The sequence below is a fragment of the Cervus elaphus genome, chromosome 5 (genome assembly GCF_910594005.1).
Source record: "Cervus elaphus chromosome 5, mCerEla1.1, whole genome shotgun sequence".
Lineage (NCBI taxonomy): Eukaryota > Metazoa > Chordata > Mammalia > Artiodactyla > Cervidae > Cervus > Cervus elaphus.
In genome coordinates this window covers 90,122,893-90,147,949 of record NC_057819.1, presented here as the reverse complement: position 1 = coordinate 90,147,949, position 25,057 = coordinate 90,122,893, and the positions used below count along the sequence as shown (strand labels likewise).

General features: G+C 44.9%; 1 protein-coding gene across 1 annotated transcript in view; it reads right to left on the bottom strand.

Annotated features, from left to right (window-relative positions):
* Nucleotides 1-19,880, bottom strand: part of MYO1D (myosin ID) — a 357,910-nt gene extending 338,030 nt beyond the window's left edge. Inside the window, exon 1 of the mRNA XM_043903065.1 lies at nucleotides 19,450-19,880. Within this exon, the coding sequence (XP_043759000.1) occupies nucleotides 19,450-19,544 (95 nt within the window). The 5' untranslated portion in view covers nucleotides 19,545-19,880. The remainder of the gene's footprint in view (nucleotides 1-19,449) is intronic.
* Nucleotides 19,881-25,057: the final 5,177 nt, after the last annotated feature.

Genomic DNA, 25,057 nt, shown 5'->3' with positions numbered 1-25,057 from the left:
TCAATCTCAAAGTGACAGGAAATACTGGGAAACATTCTCCACTTTCTAATACTCTAGTCAATATTCTACACACACAGGCAAGCACCCCCAGCCTACCTCACTGCCCTCTATTCCTCTCCACGTGTAAGAAGCAGAGAGGGTAGTAGGAAGGGTATGGGCTTTGAAGGCATGCCAATCTGGTTTCAGATTCAAACTGCCTCTTAAAGCAACTCTGTTTTCAAGAGAGAGGAAACAACTCTCTCAAAGTCACAATGCTTCACGTGTGTATAATGAGTGCAACACCTATCTTTGAGGACTGAACGCATTGAAAGAGAAATGAATGAATGAATTTCATGAATTAGAAACCATCTAGGGACTTTTTTCTCTGGTGGTCCAGTGGTTAAGGACCTGCTTGCCAATGCAGGGGACACGGGTTCAACTCCTGGCCCTGGAAGATCCCACACGCCTCGGGCGGGGCAACTAAGCTCATGCGCCACAACTACTGAGTTCACTCTCTAGAACCCGTGCTCTGTAGCAAGAGAGGTAACTGCAAGGAGAAGCCTGCGCACTGCAACGGGAGAGGAGCCCCCCACTCACTGCAACGAGAGAAAGCCCATGTACAGAGACAAAGACCCAGCTGAGCCAAAAATAAATAAATAAAAGTAGAAAGTAAAATTTTAAAATGAAAAATTAATTTTAGTTAATTGAAAAATTATTTTAAATTAAAAATTAATTAAAATTAATTTAAAATTAACATTTTAATTAAATTTTAAAATTTAAAAATTAAAAGTAAAAATTAAAACTATCTAACCCAGTGCCTGATGTCCTGATCATCAGTTTCCTCTCCATCTTCCCTGTTATGGCAGTCAGTCCTGCATCCCTCACTACATGTATTTAAAGCAGTGCTCTCTATAGGAAGCCTCCAACCTGTCAGACTAGTCCTCTCACTGTCCCTGAACACCATATGCCCTTCATAGGGGCACCTCGGCATGGAATGTCCCCTCTCCACTCTTACTGCATGCATACCTAAGTCTTACACCCCTAGTCCCATCCCATACCTCTACAAAGGCCTTCCTGAAGCTCACAGAAACATCCCCCAGTCTGAGATGTATAGACTATTAACACCAAAGGTCTGGTACATACTAACGAGTTCCAAGAGCACATCTGTAAGTCCAATTTGTTGGTAAGTCCAACCAAGTTAGCCTTGTACCCGACTAATACAATTGGCTATATAGTACTGTACTGTAACAGGTTTAGGTTTGTAATACTTTTTACACAAATGATACATAAAAACAAACACAAGAAATAAATGTTAACTCTTACAACATGGCGCTTTGAAAATACAGTAGTACAATACAACAGCTGGTATACAGGAGCAGGTCTGCATCTCTGACAGTCCGCAACTTGAAGGTTCCTATGTAGGGTTCATATGAAGGTTCATAGGTATTTATTATACACTACTGTATGGGGGTCATCTACTTTTTCTGTCAATGCCCTTTTTACCTAATGACATCATTAACGTTTCTTGTAGGGAGTTATATATTCTTCAGTATACACCGTCTCTGTAGTATACACCGTCTCTAGCCAAGCGTTTTTAAAAAACACCTGCTGATTGGTATGAGAGGGCGATCTCCTTTGATCTGTAATAACTGAAGGCATAAACATCATTTAGTAAATCCAACTACTACTTTAAAATGTGTATACAGACACCCAGAATCTTAGTATGTGGGGCTTCAGAAGCCATGCAGGCCAGTCTTCAGAGGCCATGTAGACCATGCACAACATCCCCTTACAATGGCCTCAGTGAGTGACCTTCCAACTTCTGTCTCAGTGAATCCCCACACCCAGAGGCTCACTACATTCCTTTGGAGCTGTGTGATGTCTAGGTAACAGTTACTTTAAAAAAAAAAAAAAGTCTCAAACTTGTAACCAAAAGAGTTGCAGGTCCCTTCTTTCTTCTTTAACGACTTGAGAATAACTGGCTGACCTGATGCACTACTGCCCATGCACAGGAACTTCACACAGTTACATTCTCCTACGTAACCACAACACAACCATCAGACTCGGGAAATTAAGACCTGATACATTCACCCACATCAAATTCTCAAACTCCATTCAAATTCCACCAAGCGGCTCAATAATATCCTTGACAGCAAAAGAATCTGGTTCAGAATCACGCTTTACCTTTAGTTGCCATATCATTCTAGAATAGTTCCCTGGGCTTTCCTTGATTTTTAGGAATGTGACATTTTTAAAGATTATAACTATTCGGTCCTTTGAATTTCCCAGGTGTTTCCTCTGATCAGACCCAGGTCATGCATCTTTAGCAGAAATGTCTCAGAAGATGTGAGGCTGTGTTCTGATTGCATCTTTCCTATGGCATGTGATCTGACTCACGGCATTACTGACGCAGTCCCTTCTGCTCACTTATTAGGTGGTGCCTACCAGGCTTCTCCACTGCAACAGTATTCCTTTTCTTCTTTGATATTAATTAATGAGTTTTTTGTAGGGAGATGCTGAGATACTAAGAATGAGATACTTAGATCTCATTCCTCATAAAATTTCAAGTTACTAGGTTATTAGTTTATGCAAGTATGGACTCAGGGTTTCCCATGTGCCTCAGTGGTAAAGAATTCACCTACCAATGCAGGAGACACGGGTTCAAGCCCTGGTCCAGGAAGATCCCCTGGAGAAGGAAACGGCAACCCACTCCAGTATTCTCGCCTGGACAATTCCATGGACAGAGAAGCCTGGTGGGTACAGTCCATGGGGTTGCAGAGAGTTGGACATGACTGAGTACACACGGGGTATGGGTAGGGGGGAGTATGGACTCATGCCTTCTCATTTCAAGTGGATGCTCAAGCTGACCCAGATATAGCCAGAGGGAGCTCCTTCAACCTGGTTTTCATGTCTTCTTCATATTGTCCATCATTCTCTGAGGACTTTTTTCATTTCTGGCACAGCAAAATGCCCCAGGCTCATCTTGCTTTTTGGTTTTGTTTGTTTTAAAACAGGAAGGGATGCCACTTACCTCTTCATTTACAAAAATAAAATTATACCATCTGTCATTAAATATATATCATGTCATACATTTGAGCCAATACATATACACAGCCATATTCTTTGAGCTTGATCTGTAATATTCCAGAGTGTGGATAGGCAGAAGCTCCTGTGCCCAGGATGCTTCCTGATCTCAGCCTGGCTGTTCACCTGTGTCCTTTGTAATCGACCGGTAAACAGAAGTCAATATTTCTCTGGGTTCTGTGGGCCGCTCCAGCAAATCTGAAAAAGGGGGCCGTGGGAACCTCCAACATATACAACTGGTTGATCTGAAGCACAAGTGACAACCTGGACTTGCTGTCTGAGGTGGGGGGCAGTCGTGTGGGACTGAGCCCTTAGCCTGAAGAATATGTAGATAATCGCAGAATTGTACATGTTAAATTTGTAAGAGTCCCAGCTGGTGTCCACTGAGAACTGCTTGGTCATGCTGGGAAACACACCAACGTCATCATATTCCCTGTCATTTCATTTTTAAATTAATTTTTACTGGAGTGTAGCTGATTGACAATGTTGCGCTAGTTTCTGCTGTAAGCAAGGTAACTCAGTTATATTTATATACACATATACCCACTCTTTTTAAGATTCTTTTCCTACACAGATCATTAGAGAGTACTGAGTAGAATTCCCTGTGCTATGTACAGTAGGTTCTTCTTAGTGATCTGTTTTATAGAGAATAATATGCATATGTTAATCCCAGGCTCCCCGCTTATCCCACCCCCTTCATTCCCTCCTTGGTGACCATAAATTTGTTTTCTACATCTGTGCCTATTTCTGTTTTGCAAATAAGTTCATTTGTATCACTTTTTTTTTTTTTTAGATCCCACATATCAGTGATATATTTGTCTTTGTCTGACTCTCTTCACTCAGTATGGCAATCTCCAGGTCCATCCATGTCACTGCAAATGGCATTATTTCATTCCTTTTAATGGCTGAGTAATAGTCCATTGTATATATGTGCCACATCTTCTTTTTCATTCATCCATCAATGGATATTAGGTGGCTTCCATGTCTTCTTCAGTTAGTTTAAAATGACAGTTTCATTTGCCTTCATCACACTGGGCATTCTTTTCTGAATTAACATCATTCTGTCTACACACTTTTACAGTGTGCAGAGTAGATTCTCTTGGTTGCCTATTCAATGATTATACTCTCCTCCTAAAACCCATTTCTCCCTAAAAGAAGCGGATTTTGTTCAGGTACCTCCTCCCTTCCAGATAACCATGTACACTCTCTAAATCAGTCATGATAACCTCATTCCTCAGAACCAGTGACGGATTTAGTAATTTGCATGTGAGCAAATGCAGACCAATGAAACACAAGGAAGTCTCCTAGGGACTTCCTAAGAAAGCAGCAAAGACAAGCAGATGGTCCCCTCTTCTTCCTTTGGAGAGTACTGAGTCTGGAAGAGAGGCACAGAATTGCTGTAACTATCTTCAACCAGCCTGACGAGGAGACCAGCACTCGGACAAAGCTGCGACCACCACAGATGAGAGGAGTCAGAGCCCTTAAGGACTGGCCAGAGCCTCTCTTATCACTGACTTCTGCTTGTGTGAGATGATATATTTCCTTTTGGGGGAAGCCGGTCTGGTCAGGTTTTCTTTCAGCTGCAGCCAACAGCATTTTACCTGATAAGGAGCAGTGAGAACCACACAGCCTCCAGGGGAGATGAGATGAGCCGGAGCAGCGCTTCCAAGTCCCCGTTTTTTTCTCCATAGAGCCCAGGTAGATGCTCATGCATAATAAGGCTCCTAAAACCCTCATCTCTGGCATTCCTAAAATGTTATTTGGTATTTGTATCATTGCCCTTCAGTAAAAGGACTAGCAACTTACTGCATGTTTACATGGTTAACTTTTTCATTGTTGTAACCTGCTTAGATCTTTTAAGTAAGGCTGTTTCAAGTGGGGAAAGAAAAAGCAAGTTAAAGAACTGCTACTTGATTGCAAAACACCAGGGAGTAAACAAGAGAGAAACAAAAGAACAAATATAGAGCTAGGACATCAGAGATTTTTGGTCCAGGAATAACAGTGCTACAAGGCTATTGGAGAATCTTGAGGAAAGAAATCACATAATTTTTTATGTGACTTATGTGAATCACATGTATTCCTAACTTCACGTATCTGTAACATTAGTAAGAGAACCTCCAGGTTCCCTTCTGGCATTAAAATTCTACACCTCAGAGATTTCATTAGGGAAATGGCTCAGAATCCCCTTCTTCTCGTGCTTGAAGCATAAAATCAGAAAAAGCAGCTCCCAAAAGTCAGCTGTAGTCTATTAGTCATTAGCAAGATTGATTTCAAACCCACAAGCACTGCTTTTGGGCTCCTATTCCAAGAAACAGCCCTGCTATATCCGACAGATCAAGACGGAACTATATGTGTGTTTACTATCGCTGAAGGCAAAGTGTAGAATGTAATTGCCAACTCCACACTCCATTCACCAATTTGACAAAAATAAACATTCAGAACAGCCAGCAGACCTGGGGAGTTTTGGTAGCTGAACCCAGATACTTAAAAGCGTGCTAACAACCTGAAGTGACTGCAGGATGTGGGAAGCCCTTCAGGATTTCCCAGTGCCCTTCAAGTCTGAACCCTTCATTCCCAAGGCCCTCTGCAAAGTGTGGTCCTGACTAGTGCTCCATCGTTACCTGGCCCCACTCTGTCCAGAGACTCCAGCTTCACTAAATACCCCTCGGTTTCACCACGGGTCCATCTGTCTGTCAGTATCTCACACTCTCCTTCTCTCATGATTCATTCTGCCTGGCCTGAACCATCCTTCCCTCTCTGATTTCCCTTCCCTATCTGACACCCCACACCTGCCTCCCCTCACCCCCCAGATTCCTCTTCCTTCTGAGTCCACTTAAAGTCAACTTCCTCATGAAATGCCTTCTTTGCAGCATGAATACACACCACCGCCGCTTCCCCTGGAAGGGAAGTCTGCTCTTCCCTTCAGAGCGCTTATTACTACCTGTAATTATTCTTTTGTTTACCAGTTTTGTATGCCTCCGTGGCTGGTATCCCAGGTGACCCAGTGGTAAAGAATCCACCTGCAATGTGGGAGATGTGGGTTTGACCCCTGAGTCAGGAAGATCCCCTGGAAGAGGAAATGGCAACCCATTCTAGTATTTTTGCCTGGGAAACCCCATGGACAGGGAGACTGGCAAGCTACAGTCCATGGGGTCTTAAAGCATCGGACAGGACTGAGTACACACACACCTCACACTGGACCATGAGGGAAATCCCCATCATATTTTCAGTAACAAGTTAAGGACATGGAAAAATGCTGAAGACACTATATGAGAAAACTGTTGACAAAAGTTTATCTTGTTTAAACAGGAAGATACCAAATTTTAAAATATATACATTTATATATGCATAAAACAATATAAGGACATATATCAAGGTATTAACAAGGATGATATGATTATACTTTTTTTAGGGGGTATGGGGAATCTGGTGACAGAAAGAAATAACATATAGTATGCTAAAAGTAGACAATCACAAACATAAGAGTGAAAGAAAATGTACAGATGAAGAGTAAAACAGGACTGTCAAATAATTAAATTGATTTAATAATCACAACGGAGCTAAGAACACTGATTATTTGGGAAAGTTATGATACATTTGTTAATATACCAGTCAGTTCACATCCCATATGACGTCAAAAGAACACAACCGTGGATGAAAAACCAGTAGCCTAGACTGTAGTCCATATCCTGGCTGCACTTGAGAATCACATGGGTACTAATGAAGCTGAATCAATCAGCGTCTCCAGGAGGCAGAATCTTGGGAATCTGGATATTTTAAGAGCTAGGAAATTCTGAAACAAAGCTGAACTGGAGAATCACCAAGTCAGGATAAAGGAAGTTAAAGATCAGGTTTCTTTTCAGTAAAGCTTTCAGATAAACCAGGAACCTAGGAGGCAGAGATTCAAATGATAACAGATTCTGCCAATAGCTACCGCCTCCTGCAAATCAGCAAGCAATCATAAAGTGCACACAGTGAGGAAAAACCCATGCAGCATGTGACGGTTTGTTCAACCACACAAATTTCAAATACCAAGGACAGGAGCAAGTCTTGGAGTAGCACCTTGTCTACGACTCAGAACTCAGCCTTGATGTTACACATTAAAGCAATTAAAAAATCTGAGCAGAGAAGATACACAGACATCTCAAAACCTGTGCTCCACAACTGAAACACCCAGAGCCACCCCTCACTCTTCCTTAGAATTTAATTAACTTCTCTCTCTTCCCTTCCACGAGCCAGTCCCAGGGCCGATCAGATTTGTGGATTAAGAGGGGACAGAGAATTCACAGGGAAGGCACACTAAGAGAAACTACAGAAACTTAACTGTATATCTAACATGTTAAATGATTCAGATCCATTTGGTGTGGAACAAAACATCACACATACCTCAATAAACCCCAGGTGTGAAAACAATTATTCATAACTATAATCATCAGGATCTAAGTCCTTTAGGAAAGAACTTACATTCTGTTTAAGGAAACAAAAATGAGAGAACATTAGACTTGAGTACCCTTGATATGTTTAGAACAATAAAGAAGCCATTTACGACCTCATTTTATGAAATAACCTTGTAATGTAGGGATCATTCCCATTTTAAAACCAGACAGTAGAGGCCCACAGAACCAAAGTAAGTTGCTTTTGTCATACTGTATAGTAGTATAGCCACGTGTAAGTTTGGATAACTGAAATATTTCCTTTGTTCATGTCATACCACAATGGCACTTTTAAAATCATTTTGGTTGGAAATATTTCTAATTTTGTGCGTGCATGTGTATATGTGTTTGCAAGGTAAAAATCATCTGGAAAACAACCATTTAGAACAGTGGTTTTCAAACTGGCTTTTCATATGATAGCATTTCTCCTCAAACAAAAAATTCCTTGGTCACATAGAGAACAAACTATGTGATCCCACTGGGAAGAAGGAAAAGGGGAAGGGCATGATAGGGGAAGGAAGTAAGAGATACAAATGTATAAAATAAATAAGCAACAAGGATATATTGTATAGCACAGGGAAATATAGATGTTATTTTGTAATAATTTTATTTATTTTTTTGTTTTTTTTTTTTGTTTTTTTGTAATAATTTTAAATGGAGTAAAATCTATAGGAATATTGAAAGGCTTTGTTGTCCACCTGAAACTAACATAATATTGTAAATCAACTATACTTCAATGAAAAAATAAAAATAAATTAGCTCATCAAGGAAAAAAAAAAAATTCTGGGACTTCCCTGGAGCAGGAATCCAGTGGTTAGGAATCCACCTTCCAATGCAGGGGACTTGAGTTCGATTCCTGGCCAGGGAACTAAGATCCCACATGCTGCAGAGCAACAAAGACCTGATACAGTCAAATAAATAAATATTTTAAAAAGAAAAAAATCCCTGGGAACCCCAATATGTAAATACAGAGCTGCTCTGTTTGAAGGGCAGGGGGAGGTGGGCTGAAGCCCTACTCCATCCCTACTTGGCATCCCTACTACTCCATCCCTATGACGGCAACTTCTCAGACAGCTGCATGGCCCAGAACACCAAGGAATGCAGGCTGAAAGAGCACCAGTCTATGTGATCTGTGTCACTAGACTTTCTGGATAAAACCATGTCCCTTTAGTGATGTTCAGCAAATGATACAAAGTTACATACAGGCATCTTATGCTGGTAAAAATGTACTCAACTTGCTAACACCAGACTGCACTCCAGTAGGTTTCCCCCTTGTTATCCAATGACAAGCTCCATGTGTCTGAGTGCTACAAGCCTTAGAAAAGAGAGAGAGAGAAAAAAAAAGTCTATCATTTTGCAAGGACCCCAAACATATTTTAGTGCCTTTTTTCCTCCCCCAAGAGTAATGGTAGTTTTTATTTTTCTATCTTCTCAAAGACTGGAATTACAAGAGAGAAATCAGATTTTTAAATATACAAAACACAATACATAAAATGTGGAAAATATATAGTTCAGGCAGGAATCAAAGATGTGAAGATATTATGCATGCATTTATTCATTCACTGATAGACGTGAAAACATCTTGTTCTTAATGCCCGGGAGTAAGCCTTCAGAGATAAAGAAGATAAAGTTACCCTCAGGACTAAGAGGCTAGAGATAGGACACAAATATGAACTGACAGCACAGGTTGAACACAATTTTAAAAAACTCCTCATAGTTGTACTTACATTTAAACTGCTCTAGAGATTTGTAATTTTGAGGGTTTTTTTTAAAAAAGGTTTTCTTCTTAATTACAAGTAACATAAGATGGCAGATACAGGCTTAACTCAACCTCACGATCAAAAGACTATTCTTACAATAAATTTTAAATGACAGATGTTCATAAAAGCCCAAATGAAACAAAATCCAGTTCAGGGTGATCCAATATAAATGTAAGTTCCTTTTTTTTTTCTTTAATGGAGTTTGCCTTTTTTTTTTTTTTAATTGACTATGACATTTTTCTTGACTTTATATTGAACACAAAGAAGCAGTCTGAGATTCTTTTGGGATCGCCCTGACCCGGCTACGGACGATCCTCTATTGTACAACTTACTCAAAGCCGACTTTGTGGTCAAAGCGGGAGAAACTGTCTGAGTTTCTCTTGGTGTTAGCTTCATTGTTTTAGATGAAGCCATTTTGGGGGACTAATTCACTGGCTTTTAGCGCTTAAGGGACTTGGGTGTATGTAAGTGGTTACTCCCCTCCCCCACCAAGTCTTAGTAATACGACTGTGGGAGATAAATGGAGAGGAGGAATGAAACGAAAGTTGGGTTTGTTTCCTGATGAGTTTTTCCATCTATTCCAGAAGTTTGTTTGTTTTTGTTATTGTTTTTGTTTTAATAGAAACTTGAATTGGAAAAAGTTATGCTCAGCTGTAAGCTTCCCTGATGGTTCAGGCTGTATAGAATCCGCCCGCAATTCGGGAGACCTGGGTTCAATCCCTGGGTCAGGAAGACCCCTGGGGAATGGCTCTCCACTCCAGTATTCTTGCTTGGAGAACTTCATGAACAGAGGAGCCTGGTGGGCTGCAGTCCACGGGATCGCAATGAGTCAGGCACGACTGAGCTACTAACACTTTTGCATACTTCACATGCTCAGCAGTAAAAATTTGTTTTATCAAAGCAAAATAGCTTTACTAGAATTAATGCTTTAACCTCACTAAAGTGAAATCCACTTCCATACTGTGCACCTATGCAGAGAAACAGGGGGAACGAAGATGGTCTCATTGACTTAAAGTAACTCCTCAGGAAGCAGGTCTGTCCAGATCACAAGCTGCAGATCAGGGTGCAGCTGAGACAAGGAGGAGATGGGAAGGTGGGCAAAGTATCAAAAAGGAACCAGTGGAGGCTCTCAAATTCCTCTTCCATCGATTAAAGTCATTTATCAGAACCCTGTCCTTGGACATGGTCTCCCTTCCCAAAGTGGGCCATTCTATTTCAGCATTAAATGTTGAAAGTTATGACAAGAGTCACAGGCTGGCTCATTATGTCTCTAACCCACAATGGAATAACCAGAGTCTTCCCCACACAGTCTGGGTGCCGGGTCCTAGAAGTTCTGTCATTCGGCATAAAATAAAGGAAGGAAAAAAAATATTTTTTTTCCATTTCCTCTTCTAGGCTCAAAGACTGTGTGTGTCTGACCCTTTGTGGCCTCAGCCTACCAAGCTCCTCTGTCCATGGAATTTTACAGGCAAGAATACTGGGATGGGTTGCCATTTCCTCCTCCAGGAGATCTTTCCAACCCAGGGATCAAACCTGCATCTCTTGCGTCTCCTTCACTGGCAGGCAAATTCTTTATCACTGAGCAACCTGGGAAGTCCAGTGGAATATTACTCAGCCGTAAAAAGGAATGAAATCGAAAGAAGACTCTTAGCCTGACTCAGTCTTTAGTGGGGAGAATTTGCGGCAGCGTAGGACAGGAGTGTCAGTCATGGTGGGGGGAGGAGATATTTTTTAGCAGTGGAAGCTGGTGAGCAGCATAGCCAGTGCGCTGGTGCTGAGAGGGGGGAGAGGCAGAGAGGGGAGCCAGGATGTGGGGGCCCAGGTGAAAGGGGTGCTTCCTGATGAGACTCTTCTTCCTACAAGGGTCTGCTCACGTTCTACCTGCTCCACAGAGCACAACCTACTCCCAACCCCATTTTTTCTTTTTCTGAATTCCCTGAGAACCTCAGTATATTACATATAAACATCTCTTGATTACATTGTCATCAGTTCTGTTTTTAAAAAATTCTGGTTCACTGGTTCCTTCTCTCTAGGAAGCCCTTAGAACGACTGTCATATTCATTTTGGCTCAATCATTTTCTACTTAATGTTGATCTAAGTATAAAGGTATCTTTTACTCCCAATTAAGCTATCCCCGCAAAGAACAATTTTTTTTTAAAGTAGCCCCCACTGAAGTACCCAACAAAGTGATAAGCACACAGCAAGAATTCAAGTAGTTGTCAGCTCTAAAGCCAGGTGATCATACTAAAAGTGCATAAGGTCTCTAGTTAAATAAACAAATAAGTTAGAGATCAAAAAAAGAAGGAAAAAAAAAAAAAGACTATATTTAAAAGCTCATCACCCAGCTATAGTGCTTGGGGACTTCCCAATGTCACCAACATTCAGCAGGGAATGAAAGCAAGGAACAGTAAACATGAAGAATAAAATATTTTGGAACATTTATGAATAATATGAACAGCTGATCTCCTTTCTCAAAGAGCTTAAAACAGTTTCCAGGAACTAAATAGCGGTAACCCTGAAGGGAACAAGGTTATGTGTGTGATAGTTATGGAGAGAGTTGGGAACCAGCATGGACACTCGGTCCACAGGGCTGCATTGAGGGCATGCAGAGGAGAGACAGGACCATCTGCTGAGCATCTCCCGACAGCATGCTATGGCTACCACGCTGGGGTGTCTGACAGGTGGCAGAATTTAATCTTCATGATAAGCCTTCATCTTTACAGATGAAGAAATTGAGGCTCAGGCAGGTTAAGCAACGTGTCCAAGGCCATGTGCCTAGTAGTAATGAACAGAGAGAGTGAAGATCCACATCTGTTTGTCTCCAATGCTTTTGCTCTCTCCACTAGGTAACCCCAACCTCTTCTAGAACACTTTTCATTCTTGCCCCCCAAATAAAGCCAAATGATTTTGTCTTTGTGAGGAAAGAAGAGGTAAGAACAGTTAGCTCTTCCGTAGTTATGGAGTCAGGGCAGGATTCAGAAAATAGAGTTAACATTAGTTGAGAGGGAATTACGAACCAAGGACCATACAGGCACCTTTAACACATCATGTGATTTCACCCCAATAACCCTAAGAGAGAGAACTTGAGGTTAACATATATGAGTTAACTGAGGGAAGTTAGCTTACCCTATGGCATGATGCTAAAAAGAGGGAAAGTGAAGTGGGGATTTGAACAGGGCCCAATCAGGTCTCAAAGCCTCTTTCCACTACCCTCCAGCATACACTTCCATTTCTTCTTCCCATAAATGCCCAAAACTAAGTTTGGGAAACACCACCTATTAAGAGATCTGCCCAGTAATTACATAACAGTTGAACCAAAGGGAGTCTGCATCCCACAGGAAATAAAACTATCATCAACCAAGGAACTGAGTAGGCAAAGAGAAAGAGATTTGCAAAGTGTATTTAAAACTGCTGCTACCCTCTGAATCCCTCCATGAATCTAATGGACTTTTTGTTAGGCCATGTCACTGAGGTTCATCACCAAGTTACATCCCCAGTGGGGCTAGAGCCACTGTAGACAGCAGATGCCCCTAGATGGGCTTGACCATGGCTGGGCAATGACACATGACCCAATCCAGTCCCAACAGCAACATAGCGATGGAGGCCAGAGAGTTATCATAAGATGAGGTTGGTCCATGAGATCCGGTCCTTTTTGCTGAGCTGGCTCAGACTCAGGTGAAAATGTCAGCAAACAGTTCTCCACATCAGGATAACTCACACCGCTGACAACTTAGCCATGAATCACTAAGTAAACATACTTCTATCTCCACCAGCTTCCCCATTTTCGTCTCCAAGTTAAACAAAGAGCCAATCTCCTTAAAAAAGATGTTAAATCCTCGGGACCTGCGATGAAATGCACCAGTAGCAGCTTCTAAGGGCTCGATCCCACCCACATCTGGCTCTGTTTGGGAGCTAAATTCAGCAGAAGTCTCCAGGGTCAACCAATGACCCCGAATAAAAATAGTCTTGGAAATCTGTCACGGAGCAGGAAAGGAAACAAGACAGCAGGGTGATTCACTCCAAATGGCAGCTCCGAAACCCAAATTCTCATTTTTTTGTCCCAATATGAAGCCAATGTGCAAAACAGGCCCGGAGCAAACTGTCCTTTTCCGAAGGCCTCTAAAAGTGGCTGCCAAAGAATTTCACATGCAAGCCAAAAAGATTTAGTGTGCCATTCACCTCTCCTGTGACTCCAACCAACTACAGCTACTTTGCAGGAGAGCTCTGAACCAATCACAGGTTGACCCATGCTTGGGGACCACCAGAGTCCCTGAGGTTTTTGCCCCAGTAAGCAAGAGGGCCATCTGTCTTATCTAATTTTCTGAGTGGTCAAACAGCCACAGGAAGGGCACAGAGGCTGTGTGGCAAGTGAGAGAGAGAAATAGCTATCACCTCTTCATTGTCTTTCTACTAATTCTAAAACTCACTGCTCCAGCTCCTCTCCCACACACTGAAGTTGTATTAAAATAAATACAATATTTTGAGATGATTGTATGCTATTTTTTTTTCTAATTAAGAATTCCATGGGCTTCAGCCAACATTTGATGGCTTAATTCATTTTTTTTTCTTTTATTTTTAAATTTTATGGCCACACCGCGTGGCTTGTGGAATCTTAGTTCCTGGACCAGAGATCAAACCCAGGCTCTCTCATCAGTGAAAGCATGCAGTCCGAATTATTCCCAGTTCACTCATTTTAAAATGTATTGAAGGCATAGATGCTCAATCCTAGAGCATGATAGAAAATGCAGAAGGACTATAGAGGGTGGGTTTGTTTCACAGCCACTCACCTGCGCTTGCCCCTTGCAAAGCCCTGTATCTAATGTGACATTCATAATTTACATTCTTTTCCTTAGAGATGGTCCCCCCCTCCCCAACTGAGTTTCAAAGGACCACACAACCTGGATCCACCTCTGGACAGGCTCTGGGGCTTTGGGGAATCTCACAATTTGGTGGGAATGCAGGCATGCAGAGAACAACAGAACACGATAAATCCTAACAGTTATGGTCAAGTGCCCATGTACCCTGGGTCCACAGGTGAGGGCATGGTTAACCTGTGCCTCAGAGGACTGGGGAAGACTTCTCAGAACTGGTCTTGCAGAACCACTAAGAGTGTAACAGGCAGGGAATGAGGGCAGGGAGTCAGGGGTGGACACCCCAGGGACTGAGAACAGCCCAGGTCAGTGGTTCTCAACTGGGGCCAATTTTGCCCCCTCGCCCAGGAGATACTTGGCAATATCTGGAAACATTTTCAGTTGTCATCTGGGAAGGGAACAGTGCTCCTGCCACAGGGGTTGGGGGATGCCCCGGGGTGACCCCATGAACTCTCACCCACCAGCCTCCTCTGTCCATGGAATTTTCCAGGTAAGAATACTGGAGCGGGTTGCCGTTTCCTACTCCAGGGGATCTTCCCAACCCAGGGATCGAACTTGTGTCTTTTGCAGCTCCTGCGCCGGCAGGCAGATTCTTTACCACTGCACCATCTAGGAAGCCCAGGCAGAGGCCAGAGATGCTGCTGAACAAGTGACAACACACAGGACAGCCCCCCCGCCCCCCCACAACAAAGCCTGACCCCGCTGCGTTGTCAACAGCACAGAGGCGGCGGCAAGCTTGGTCTAAGAAAAGAGAAGAAAGACGCTGTGTTATAGTAAAGGTGAGAAGTTGCCTGGAGCTTTGGTAAACACAGGGCTTCCAACCACTGCCTTCACGGAAGAGAAGAACCAGTAAGAAAAGAGGACATGTTAAATTTCTAAAGAGCCAAGACGTCAGGCTGGGCGGATGCCTTATTCTCAAAACAGGAATCACCACCAACAAAGTCAGACGCTGGAAGCCTAAGGTGGGTTTCCTGCGCTATGAAAAGTACTTCTCAAAAGTCCCGGGGAACGGCCATCCACATTCCTCCTTGCTCGTGGATGGCTAAGGGGTGAGTAAGAACGTGGTGAGGCCCTGGTGCTCTACGTGGCGTGGAAGAAAAGGAACTAAAGGCTCCAGAGAAGCAGCAGCTATGAAGAAAGCAGAAAGAACATGGTGGGGATGCCGTGGATGAAGCTCCAAGTGGCCGTGCGGTGGGTTGGTGGGAACCAGGCCTGACCATGAAGGTGGGAGGCGCTTGTGCCGGCATCTTACTCCTTGATAGGACCCTGGAAGTTGAGTGAGGAGGCTACCACCACCGCCAAAGCCGAAGACATCTCTGCCTCCACTCAACGGAAAAGCAGGGCTTCCCTGGTGGTCCAGTGGTTAAGAATCTACCTTGCAAAGCAAGGGGACACCGGTTCGGTCCCTGCTCCGGGAAGATCCCACATGCCATGGAGCAGCTGAGCCCGTGAGCCGCAACTGCTGAGTCTGCGCTCTAGAGCCCGCGAGCCACAAGTCCTGAGCCCTGCACACCCTGGAGCCTGTGCTCTGCAACAAGAGAAGCCACCGCCATGAGATGCCCGAGCACCGCAGCTCAAGACGAGCCCCCACTCGCCCCAACTAGAGAAAAGCCCATGTGCAGCAGCGAAGACCCAGCACAGCCAAAAACAAACCTAAAAAAAGGAAAAGCAACTCAGTAGAACAAATCTCCCCTAGCAAGAGACTTGTAGGAGGGAGACAAGACAGCCCTCAAGATAATAGTAGTTTTGGGTATAAGGGTAAAAAAAACCACAAGCTGAAACCCCTTCTCAGATACACTGACACACGCTAACCCACATCACCCTTTGAGTCTCGCTTCCTCCAGACCCACATGCACAGACACATGCCTACAATGATTTTTTAAAATGATAATAGTCAGGGGAAAGAGACATCAATTGTACAGATGTCTAAAATAGAGCATTTAACCAAGAAAGGAAGAGAATGCCGGACTGGTATCAAAATAAGCTAATTCTAAACGGACAATGTCACAAAAGCTTAAAAAAAGAAAATGTTGTCACAATGGGTGCTACTGTCGGAAAAATTAAAATTCGGTTTGGATGACACAGACCCCTGATACAACTGGAGCTGTAAGTGCCTAAATGCACATCACAGGCCATAAACGAAGCAAAAGGGCCTTGAAAAAAGCCAGACAGACAGCAAAGGACAGGGCATTCCAAACAGAAGAGGAAACGCTGCAGCCTGGGCAAGGCAGGAATGATGGAGCGTGTGCACACATACCCATTGAGAGATGAAATACACTCAAATTTCACCTCTATTACAACCATAGATATACACCTAGTACGGACCAACTAGGCTTCCCTGGTGGCCCAGTGGCAAAGACTCCGTCTACAATGCAGGAGACTCGGCTTCGATCCCCGGGTTGGGAAGATCCCCTGGAGAAGGAAATGGCAACCCATTCCAGGATTCTTGCCTGGAAAATCCCATGGACAGAGGAGTCGGGTAGGCTACAGTCCATGGGGTTGCAAAAGAGTCAGGCATGACTTGCAACTAAACAACAACAACGAACCAACCACCTGTATTTGGGGAGATGAAAACATTACACGACATAACAGCACCTGGATCTACAGTGGGTTTCTGGTCACATTCTTCAGAGGGAAACAGACATCCCAAGGTCACAAGAGCATAAGCCCAGGAGTTCACACAGCTATACACTGGTATAGTTTCTGGAGGGCATCGGGGTGGTAGGAAATTCAATCAGAAGGAGGCCTGCTTTCCACCTGGATCATCAGGATTTACAGCTGGGGAGGAGGCAAGGGTTTGGCTACCCTTTAACGACTCCTGGGAACCAATCCTCCCAACTTTTAAGTAAATCATCAACAATCATTGAACCTGTGCACTGAGAATTGCAGCCAGTTCTCAGAGTGGTCAAGTACACACACAGGTGAGAAACATACAACATCCGAATGTTGACTGAACCAGTGACTGGGAATAAAGGTAGACCTAGAAACCCAGGCGTTAGCTGATTCCTCCCACAACTCCGCAACACCTACTCCTTTGCTCTGGACAGCTCAATTCACTATCACCCAAAGAGCAAGCGTGTGCGTGCTCAGTCACTTATTCATGCCCAACTATTTTCGACCCCATGGACTGCAGCCTGCCAGGCTCCTCTGTCCGTGGAATTCTCCAGGCAAGAATACTGGAGTGGGTTGCCATTTCCTTTTGCAGGGGATCTTCCTGACTCAGGAATCAAACCCGCATCTCCTGCGTTGACAGGCAGATTCTTTACTGCTGAGCCACAAGGGAGGCCCCATCACCCAAAGAGAATCAGCTTGTAAACCTCACTCCTCTGCTGGCCACTTTATCCATCTGGAATGTTCTCCACCTACACAGATCTTACGCATCCTCTGCAACTCCTCTCAACCCCTCCTCTCCTCCTCTAGAAGGTGTTTCTGAGCCAGCCTAAGGCATCTCTCCCTCTGCTGAACTCCCAGAACAATTAGGCTGTCCAATTACTTGGCAAAGAACTATCTCAGCTCTATAAAGCTTTAACTCGTCTGTTGTTTTCTTGACCTAGTATTTAAATGAATAGAAATTTTCATTTTGCCCCCTATCTTTATTAATATGCCACACTGTTGAGAGGTAAGGACACACCTGATAATTCTTTGGACCCTCCCATCTTACTTCCTGGAGCAGTGTTCCTCAATCTTCTTGGCACCAGGAATGGGTTTCGTGGAAGACAATTTTCCCTTGGACCGGGGTGGGGGGGGGGAGGGCGTGCGGTGTGGGTAAGGATGGTAGTTTCAGGATGATTTAAGTGCATTACATTTGTTGCACACTTTATTTTTATTATTATCACATCAGCTCCACGTCAGATCATCATCCCAGAGTCTGGGGACCTCTGTCCTAGAGTATCCTGCATAATACAGAATTAAATTGCAAAGTTCTAAGTTCTCTTTTGAGCTAAGTTATGCTCACATTAACAATCTTTCTTAACAGTCAAGTCTAACAAGGCTTTGCAACAAATGATATGTGAAAGCCAAAAAAAAAAAAAATGTAATACAGAAGAATCTTGGAGATCATTATTTCACAAATTAGGAAACTCAGACATGCAGACTGGCTCAAAGTCCTTTGCAGTGGTGGGTGAACAACAGTTTGTGTCCCTGCTCCTTACTATGGCACATCATGAAGCCCGGCTAAGAGCAGATGATGACTATGGGGATTGCAATTTTGAAGATTAAAAAAGTTTTAAAAATTCTTCAAGTTAACACCGGAACTTATACTGAAAAGTGGGATTAGTTAAGCATCCTAACCTAGATTAAGATTTTCACAAATTTAGCACAGCACAGAATGAAGTGATATTCAAATTGTGCAAGAAATGGGATCAGGACTTTCAGGAAATGCACACACACACACACACACTCTCCCCCTTAAAAACTCAGTTTTTAAACTCCATTTACTGTAATTTTTTTTTAAGTCAAACTACTTTAAAGATCTGCTTACATATATTACTCTCTCAGGAGTGTAATAATCACACGTAAAAGCCTTTCTAAAACAAATTCGCCCTGGAAGCCCATTCCGGGGCGTTGAGTTGTGACTACATTCTCAAGGATGTTAGTAACACAAGGGCTCCATCCACAACTCCTTGAGGAAAAAAAAAAAAACTGAAACCATGAATGCCTTGTCAAATTCAGACAGTTTATCTTGGCACTGGCAAGCAGAGCAGTCTCTTCGATGTCTGGAAACGTGTCTAATTACGTTTTTAGAGAGTAACTAAAAAATAGCCAGTGTCCCGGAACAGACGGCTCAGGGATCACTCCATAGCATCCTGAATGACGTGATGGAACCACGCCAGGAAAAGATAAATAAATAAAGGAGAAGACGAAAGCGAAAAAGAACCAAGTGTGAAACCACAATGAGACCCCTAGACTTTCCGCAAAACAACCCTCCAGTCTTCCCAGGGGCTTGAGGCCGCCAGGACTCTCCCGAAAGTTTTTATTTCCCTTTTGTTTCCATTAGGTCACCCGGCCCGCCCACAGTATTTACCTGGGGGCAGTACATTAGCCTGCCCGGCCCCAAGCTCAGCCTCCAGCTCGGCACACCCCCGATACCCACCCTTCCGTCCGGACGGCACCCAAGGACACCCCTTACTCTGGAACGCGCAGCCCCGGAGCTCGGCACGCCCCTTCCACTCGGATGCGGCCGCACCCCGGTATGCAACCAGAGAGTTTAGCGGAACCCGGACACCCCCCGCCGCACCCCGAATCCGGCCACACGTCAAGGGCGCCCCCTCTCGGAAAGGCGCAGGCTCGCGGCACTGCGCACGGCCGCTCCGCCGCCCTCACCTGAGCCGGAGGTTGGCCATGAACTCGGGCATGGAGACGGTGTCCATCAGCACGAAGTCCGCCTTCCCGAACTCCAGGCTCTCCTGCTCCGCCATGGCGCCGGCGCACGGGCTCAGGTGGGCGCGGACGGGCTCAGGTGGGCGCGCTCGGACGGCGCGGGGGGCCGGTCCCCGGGGCGTGCGGCGAGCTCGGGCGGGGACGGGGCGGGGCGCGGGGAAGGGGACTCCGCGGCCAGTCGGTGGGATCTGGACCGGACGGAGGCCGCTCCGCGGCTCCTCGGCGCGCTCTGGGCCGGCGCGGCGCACCCGGCAGTTTCCGCTTCTCCAGCGGCGGCGGCCCGGCGCTGTGGGGGGACGGGACAACGAGACGGAGACGGCGGCGGCTGGTCCCGCCTCTGGCCTTGGTCTGGCCCCCGCCCCGCGACCGGCCCGCCCCGCCCCGCCCCGTCCTGTCCCCGCCTCCCGGCCTCCCCGCCTCCCCGCCCCGCCAGCCGGGGAGCCGCCCTCGCCGGGGCGCAGGCCGCCGCCTCCTCACCTGGGCGGCGCGCACGCGCGGGGCAGCCGGCGGGGGCGCGCCCCGGGCCCCGGCCCCGGCGGCGGGACGGCAGCGCCCTCTGGGGACCGTCGTTGGGCGCTCAGCGGGGCAGTGCCGAGGAGTGCGGACGTAGGAGGTGGGTACGTGGAATCAAGTTTCCAGAATTGCTGCCTCCCGTCCGGGACTTGGTTCAGTTCAGTTCAGTTCAGTCGCTCGGTCGGGTCCTCTTTGCGACCCCAGGAACTGCAGCACGCCAGGCTTCCCTGTCCATCGCCAACTCCTGGAGTTTACGCAAACTCATATCCATTGAGTCGGTGATGCCGTCCAGCCATCTACCCTCTTCTGTCGTTTCCTTCTCCTCCTGCCTTCAATCTTTCCCAGGGGCTTGGTAGATGCCAACAAAGTTAACAAAAGTAGCTCGTGGAGTTTCTCACGTGAATGATTCATGATGATTCTGACACTCAGCTGCGACGCTGTCTCCTGATCTGCTCACATTCTCTCCATCCTTAAAATGATGGTTCACGCTCAGGCTGAGACAGTAATAGTAATTAGCTTGTTGAGGGGACCAAAAGTGCTCAGAGTTTTTCTGAGGGACTTGGAGAAGTTAGTGACTTGTCACAGGCTGCTTAAGTAGTGGGGAAGCTGCAATATCACCCAGGTCATTTGACTTATGAGCCCCAGCGTTTAGCCACCTGGCAGATTGCTTTCCTTCTCCATTTCCTTCTCGGTGTTCCCCGATCCATTTTTCTCTTCCACCTACCTAAGAGTGGCTTCCCACTTGGCTCAGCGGTAAAGTGGTAGCCTGGCTCAGTCTCTGCCTGCCAATGCAGGAGACCGGGGTTCGATCCCAGCGTCGGGAAGATCCCCTGCAGAAGGAAATGGCAACCCACTCCAGTATTCTTGCCTGGAAAACTCCATGGATAGAGGAGCCTGGTGGACTATATAGTCCATGGGGTTGCAAAAGAGTCAGACATGACTAGCAACTAAACAACAACGACAACTAAGCTTGTCATCAAGTATTACCTTATATTGTTGTTAGGTTTTTCATCTATCTGTGTATCTTCTCCCTGGAATTATTGTAGGCTTCTTGAGCATGGGATGGTGTCTTAAACTTTTCCATCTCCCCCTTGGCACCCACCAAGGAGCTGTTGAACTGCCTTGCACATGTACTTATGAAATGCACAGTGGTCCAATGGGATAGAATGGGTTTTACGTGATCTCCAATTTATAGATGTATTGATCCTGGAAAATTCTTTTGGAGCCCAGACTGCATTTTCTCAGGGAAAATCTATCATAAATGGTTTCTAGGGCAGCTGCACTGCTTCGGTCCTGTGTTTCTACTAGGACCATCTACAGTAAGTCCCCTACATTCGAACCTTCAAGTTGTGAACTTTCAAAGATCTGCAAGTGTCAGGTGTAAGTGAAATTGCAGCTTACCCTTGGTCTCCTATTGTTGATGATCCTTCAACTCTACCAACTCCTACCTCTTCTCCCACCTCCAGTCAGCAACTCTTCTTGTGCATTCACTTGATGCCAGCCCCTGTATGCCAGCTGTTGTGATGTACTACTGTACTTTTCAACATACTGTACTGTAAGATTAAAAATGTTTTAATTCTTGTCTTTGTTTTTTGTGTATTATTTTTGTGACAGGTTATTATAAACCTATTATACTACAGTACTATATAGCCAATTGTGTTAGTTGGGTCCCTAGGCTAACTTTATTGAATTTACAAGTTGGACTTACAAATACATTCTCAGAATGCAATGTGTTTGTATGTAGGGAACTTACTGTATTTCAAAACCTCCTAGCAAATCTAGAAGCCTCCAAAGACCTGGCTGGACTCCAACACTATGGCTGAATGTGAAACGAGTAAACCAGACCTAAGGACCCTGCCTCTCTGTCTGCTTCAGTTGCCAACAAACCACCCTGGCCAAGAGAGAAGAAGACAGCTTGATCACCTCCCAAGGGAGCATATCTGCCATCAGAAAGTCACCCCAGTCTCAGTCACAGGCAGAGCCTAGTGGCAGTCTGACTACCATGAGTAGCTCCCCATCTTCAGAAGGTGCCCTCATTTATGGAGTAGGACCTCTGGGCTAGGTACTTTCCAAGGTAGGACTGGCCTTTGCTTGAGTCATTTTTGTGGGTGAGTCAGTAGCTAAGCAGGTGATTGCAGAAAGCGTGATACATCCTTAAAATGTTTTCATTGGTACATTTTAACATAAAATAGAATTTAAAAAAAAGAAAGAGGAAGAAATCCCAAATTCTGTGCAATTGGGAGCAACTAGGGACTCATTAGAAATGATCACTGAAAAATGAATGACTATGTGTTCCCTGAACCCTGGCATTGTTAAAGCAAAAGTGGTAGGATCTATGGGAGGATATAGCTGTGGTTTTCAAATGGCCAAAGCAAGGGAACTCCTGTATTTATCCATATCTTGTACAGAAGCTGAATGTATAAAACATACACACAACATATGCAAAGGGTATTTTATCAATTTAAAGCCCCAAATTAGTATACAATCAGGCATTGAGACCAGTGAGGCTCTCTTGATGAACCCAAATCTGTCCAGTGGGGCTCGCTGTCACCTTAAATCAGCCTCAGGATTTCAATTTCCTTTCTTATGGATGTTTTGGTTGTACATGTGTGTTAGCCGCTTAGTCGTGTCTGACTCTTGCCACCCCATGGACTGTAGCTCACCAGACTCCTCTGTCCATGGGATCCTCCAGGCAAGAATACTGGAGGTTCTTATTTCCTTCTCCCGGGGACCTCCTCAACCTAGAATCAAACCCAGGTCTTTCACATTGCATGCAGATTTTTTACCGTTTGAGCCCCCAGGGAAGCCATTCAGTTGTACAGTACCAAGAAAATGCTGATTGACATGTAATTTGTTACTGGTACAGTTTAACATCCATCTGTTTGAAAGGCCAGTGCATGCCCACAATCTCATTTATTAGTGACACATTTATAAGAAGTTCCAGTATACTCAGAAATGGCAGGAGAAACTGAACACTGAGGTCTACACTCGTACAAGGTAACGTACGAGTTACCTTGCTCATTAGCTCATTATTTAATAATTAGCTCATTATTAAGCTCCTTTGTGATAGAAATTTGGATATAAACATTTGGATGGGTAGGTTTGTATTACAGCTTAAAATGTACTAAAAACCAAAATTAAAGTTAACATTGCCAATTGTTTAGTCACGTCCAACTCTTTTCGACCCCATGGACTGTAACCCACAGTCTCCTCTGTTCACGGGATTTCCCAGGCAAGAATAGTTGAGTGGGTTGCTCCAGGGGATCTTCCCGACTCAAGGATCAAACCTGCATCTCCTGCATTGCAGGCGGATTCTTTACTGCTAACTTAATTCTTAACAACTAACTTCTCTTCATTCCTCCACTGTAAGCTGCAACATCACATCCTCCAGCAAGGCTTCCATGATCTTCTAAGTCAGGTCGGCTATCCCTCCTCTGTGACCCCACAGCACCCTGGAAGTGTTACCCTCATTATAGGCTGAATGCACCTGAATGAACCTAGTATTGTCCATCTCTCTTACTAGAGTGTCAGGACCTTGAGGGCTGGAAGCTGTGCCTGTCCTGTTTTGGGAAAGTCACTCTGACCCCTTATAGCACTGTGCTATAAAAATCTGTTCTTTGGGACTTCTCTAGTGGTCTGGTGACTAAGAATCTGCCTGCCGATGCAGGAGATGCGGGTTTGATCCCAGGTCTGGGAACTAAGATCGCAAATGCCAAGGGGCAACTTAAGCCCGGTGCTGCAACTACTGAACCCTCACTCTGGAGCCCATGGTCCACAACAATAGAAGCCATCACAGTGAGAAGCCTGTGCACTGCAACTAGAGAGTAGCCCCCCGCTCTTCACAATGAGAGAAAGCCCGTGCGCAGCAGCAAAGACCCAGGGCAGCCATAAATAAATTTTTAAAACTTTTGAAATCTGTTGTTTGTGCAGCATTTATCTTTCTCATCTCCTGTCCCTGGAAGCAGGTCTCAGGGCTCTGTTCACTTCTCTCCTGGAGCCAGGCCTGAACGCTTCCTGTTCACACTGAACAAAAAGCCGTTGTCCAAAAAAACCCTTCGGCTTTTGCCACCTGCTGCAGAGGATCTGCTCTGGGTTCTCCCAAAAAATCAACTCTGAATTTTCCACAGCAAATATTTGCTCCCCTGCTTCTGCTTTCCCGGAATGCTTCTGGGCTGCCCCACCTTCTCCCTCTTCACCAGGTACGCTGTATCCTGGAAGACTGCTCAGTGTAAGTCCCATAAGAGGGAAGCAGGAAGACCAGGAAGAACACAGTCACACAACATAGTCAAAGGGCATCTTATAAATTTATTGCATTTGCGCATGCGTGCTAAGTCGCTTCAGTTGTGTCTGACTCTTTGCGATCCTATGGACTGTAGCTCACCAGGCTCCCCTGTCCATGGGATTCTCCAGGCAAGAATACTGGAGTGGGTTGTCATGCCCTCCTCCAGGAGATCTTCTCAACCCAGAGATCGAACCCGCCTCTCTTATGTCTTCTGCATTGGCAGATGGGCTCATTGGTGCCACCTGGCAAGCCCCAAGTTTATAGTATAAGCCCCAGTTATTCTAAAGCAAAAGTAGAAAGGCAAATTTATGTTGCACAATAACTTCATAATACACTTGCAACTATATGGAAATGATATGAAGCTTGCTACTGTAGATATTGGGTTGGCCAAAAAGTTCATTTGGGTTTCCCATAACTACTTCTGAAAAAATCCAAATGGACTTTTTGGCCAACCCAACATTATCTGAAACATATCCCAAGTTAAGAACCTTTCGGAATTCCCTAGGGGACCAGTTGTTAGGATTTGGCACTTTCACTGCAGGGGGGACCAGGTTTGATCCCTGGGTGGGAAACTAAGATCCCATAAGCCTTGAGGCACAGCCAAAATTTTTTTTAAAATAAAAAGGAAGAACTCCTGAGCTAAGGGAGGTTCTAATCATTGGGAAATGGAGAAGAATTTAAGCAAGCCATCACTGTCAGCATCCTATGAGTCACCCAGACATGGGCTGTCCCAAGAGCGCATCCCCTGGAGTGGGC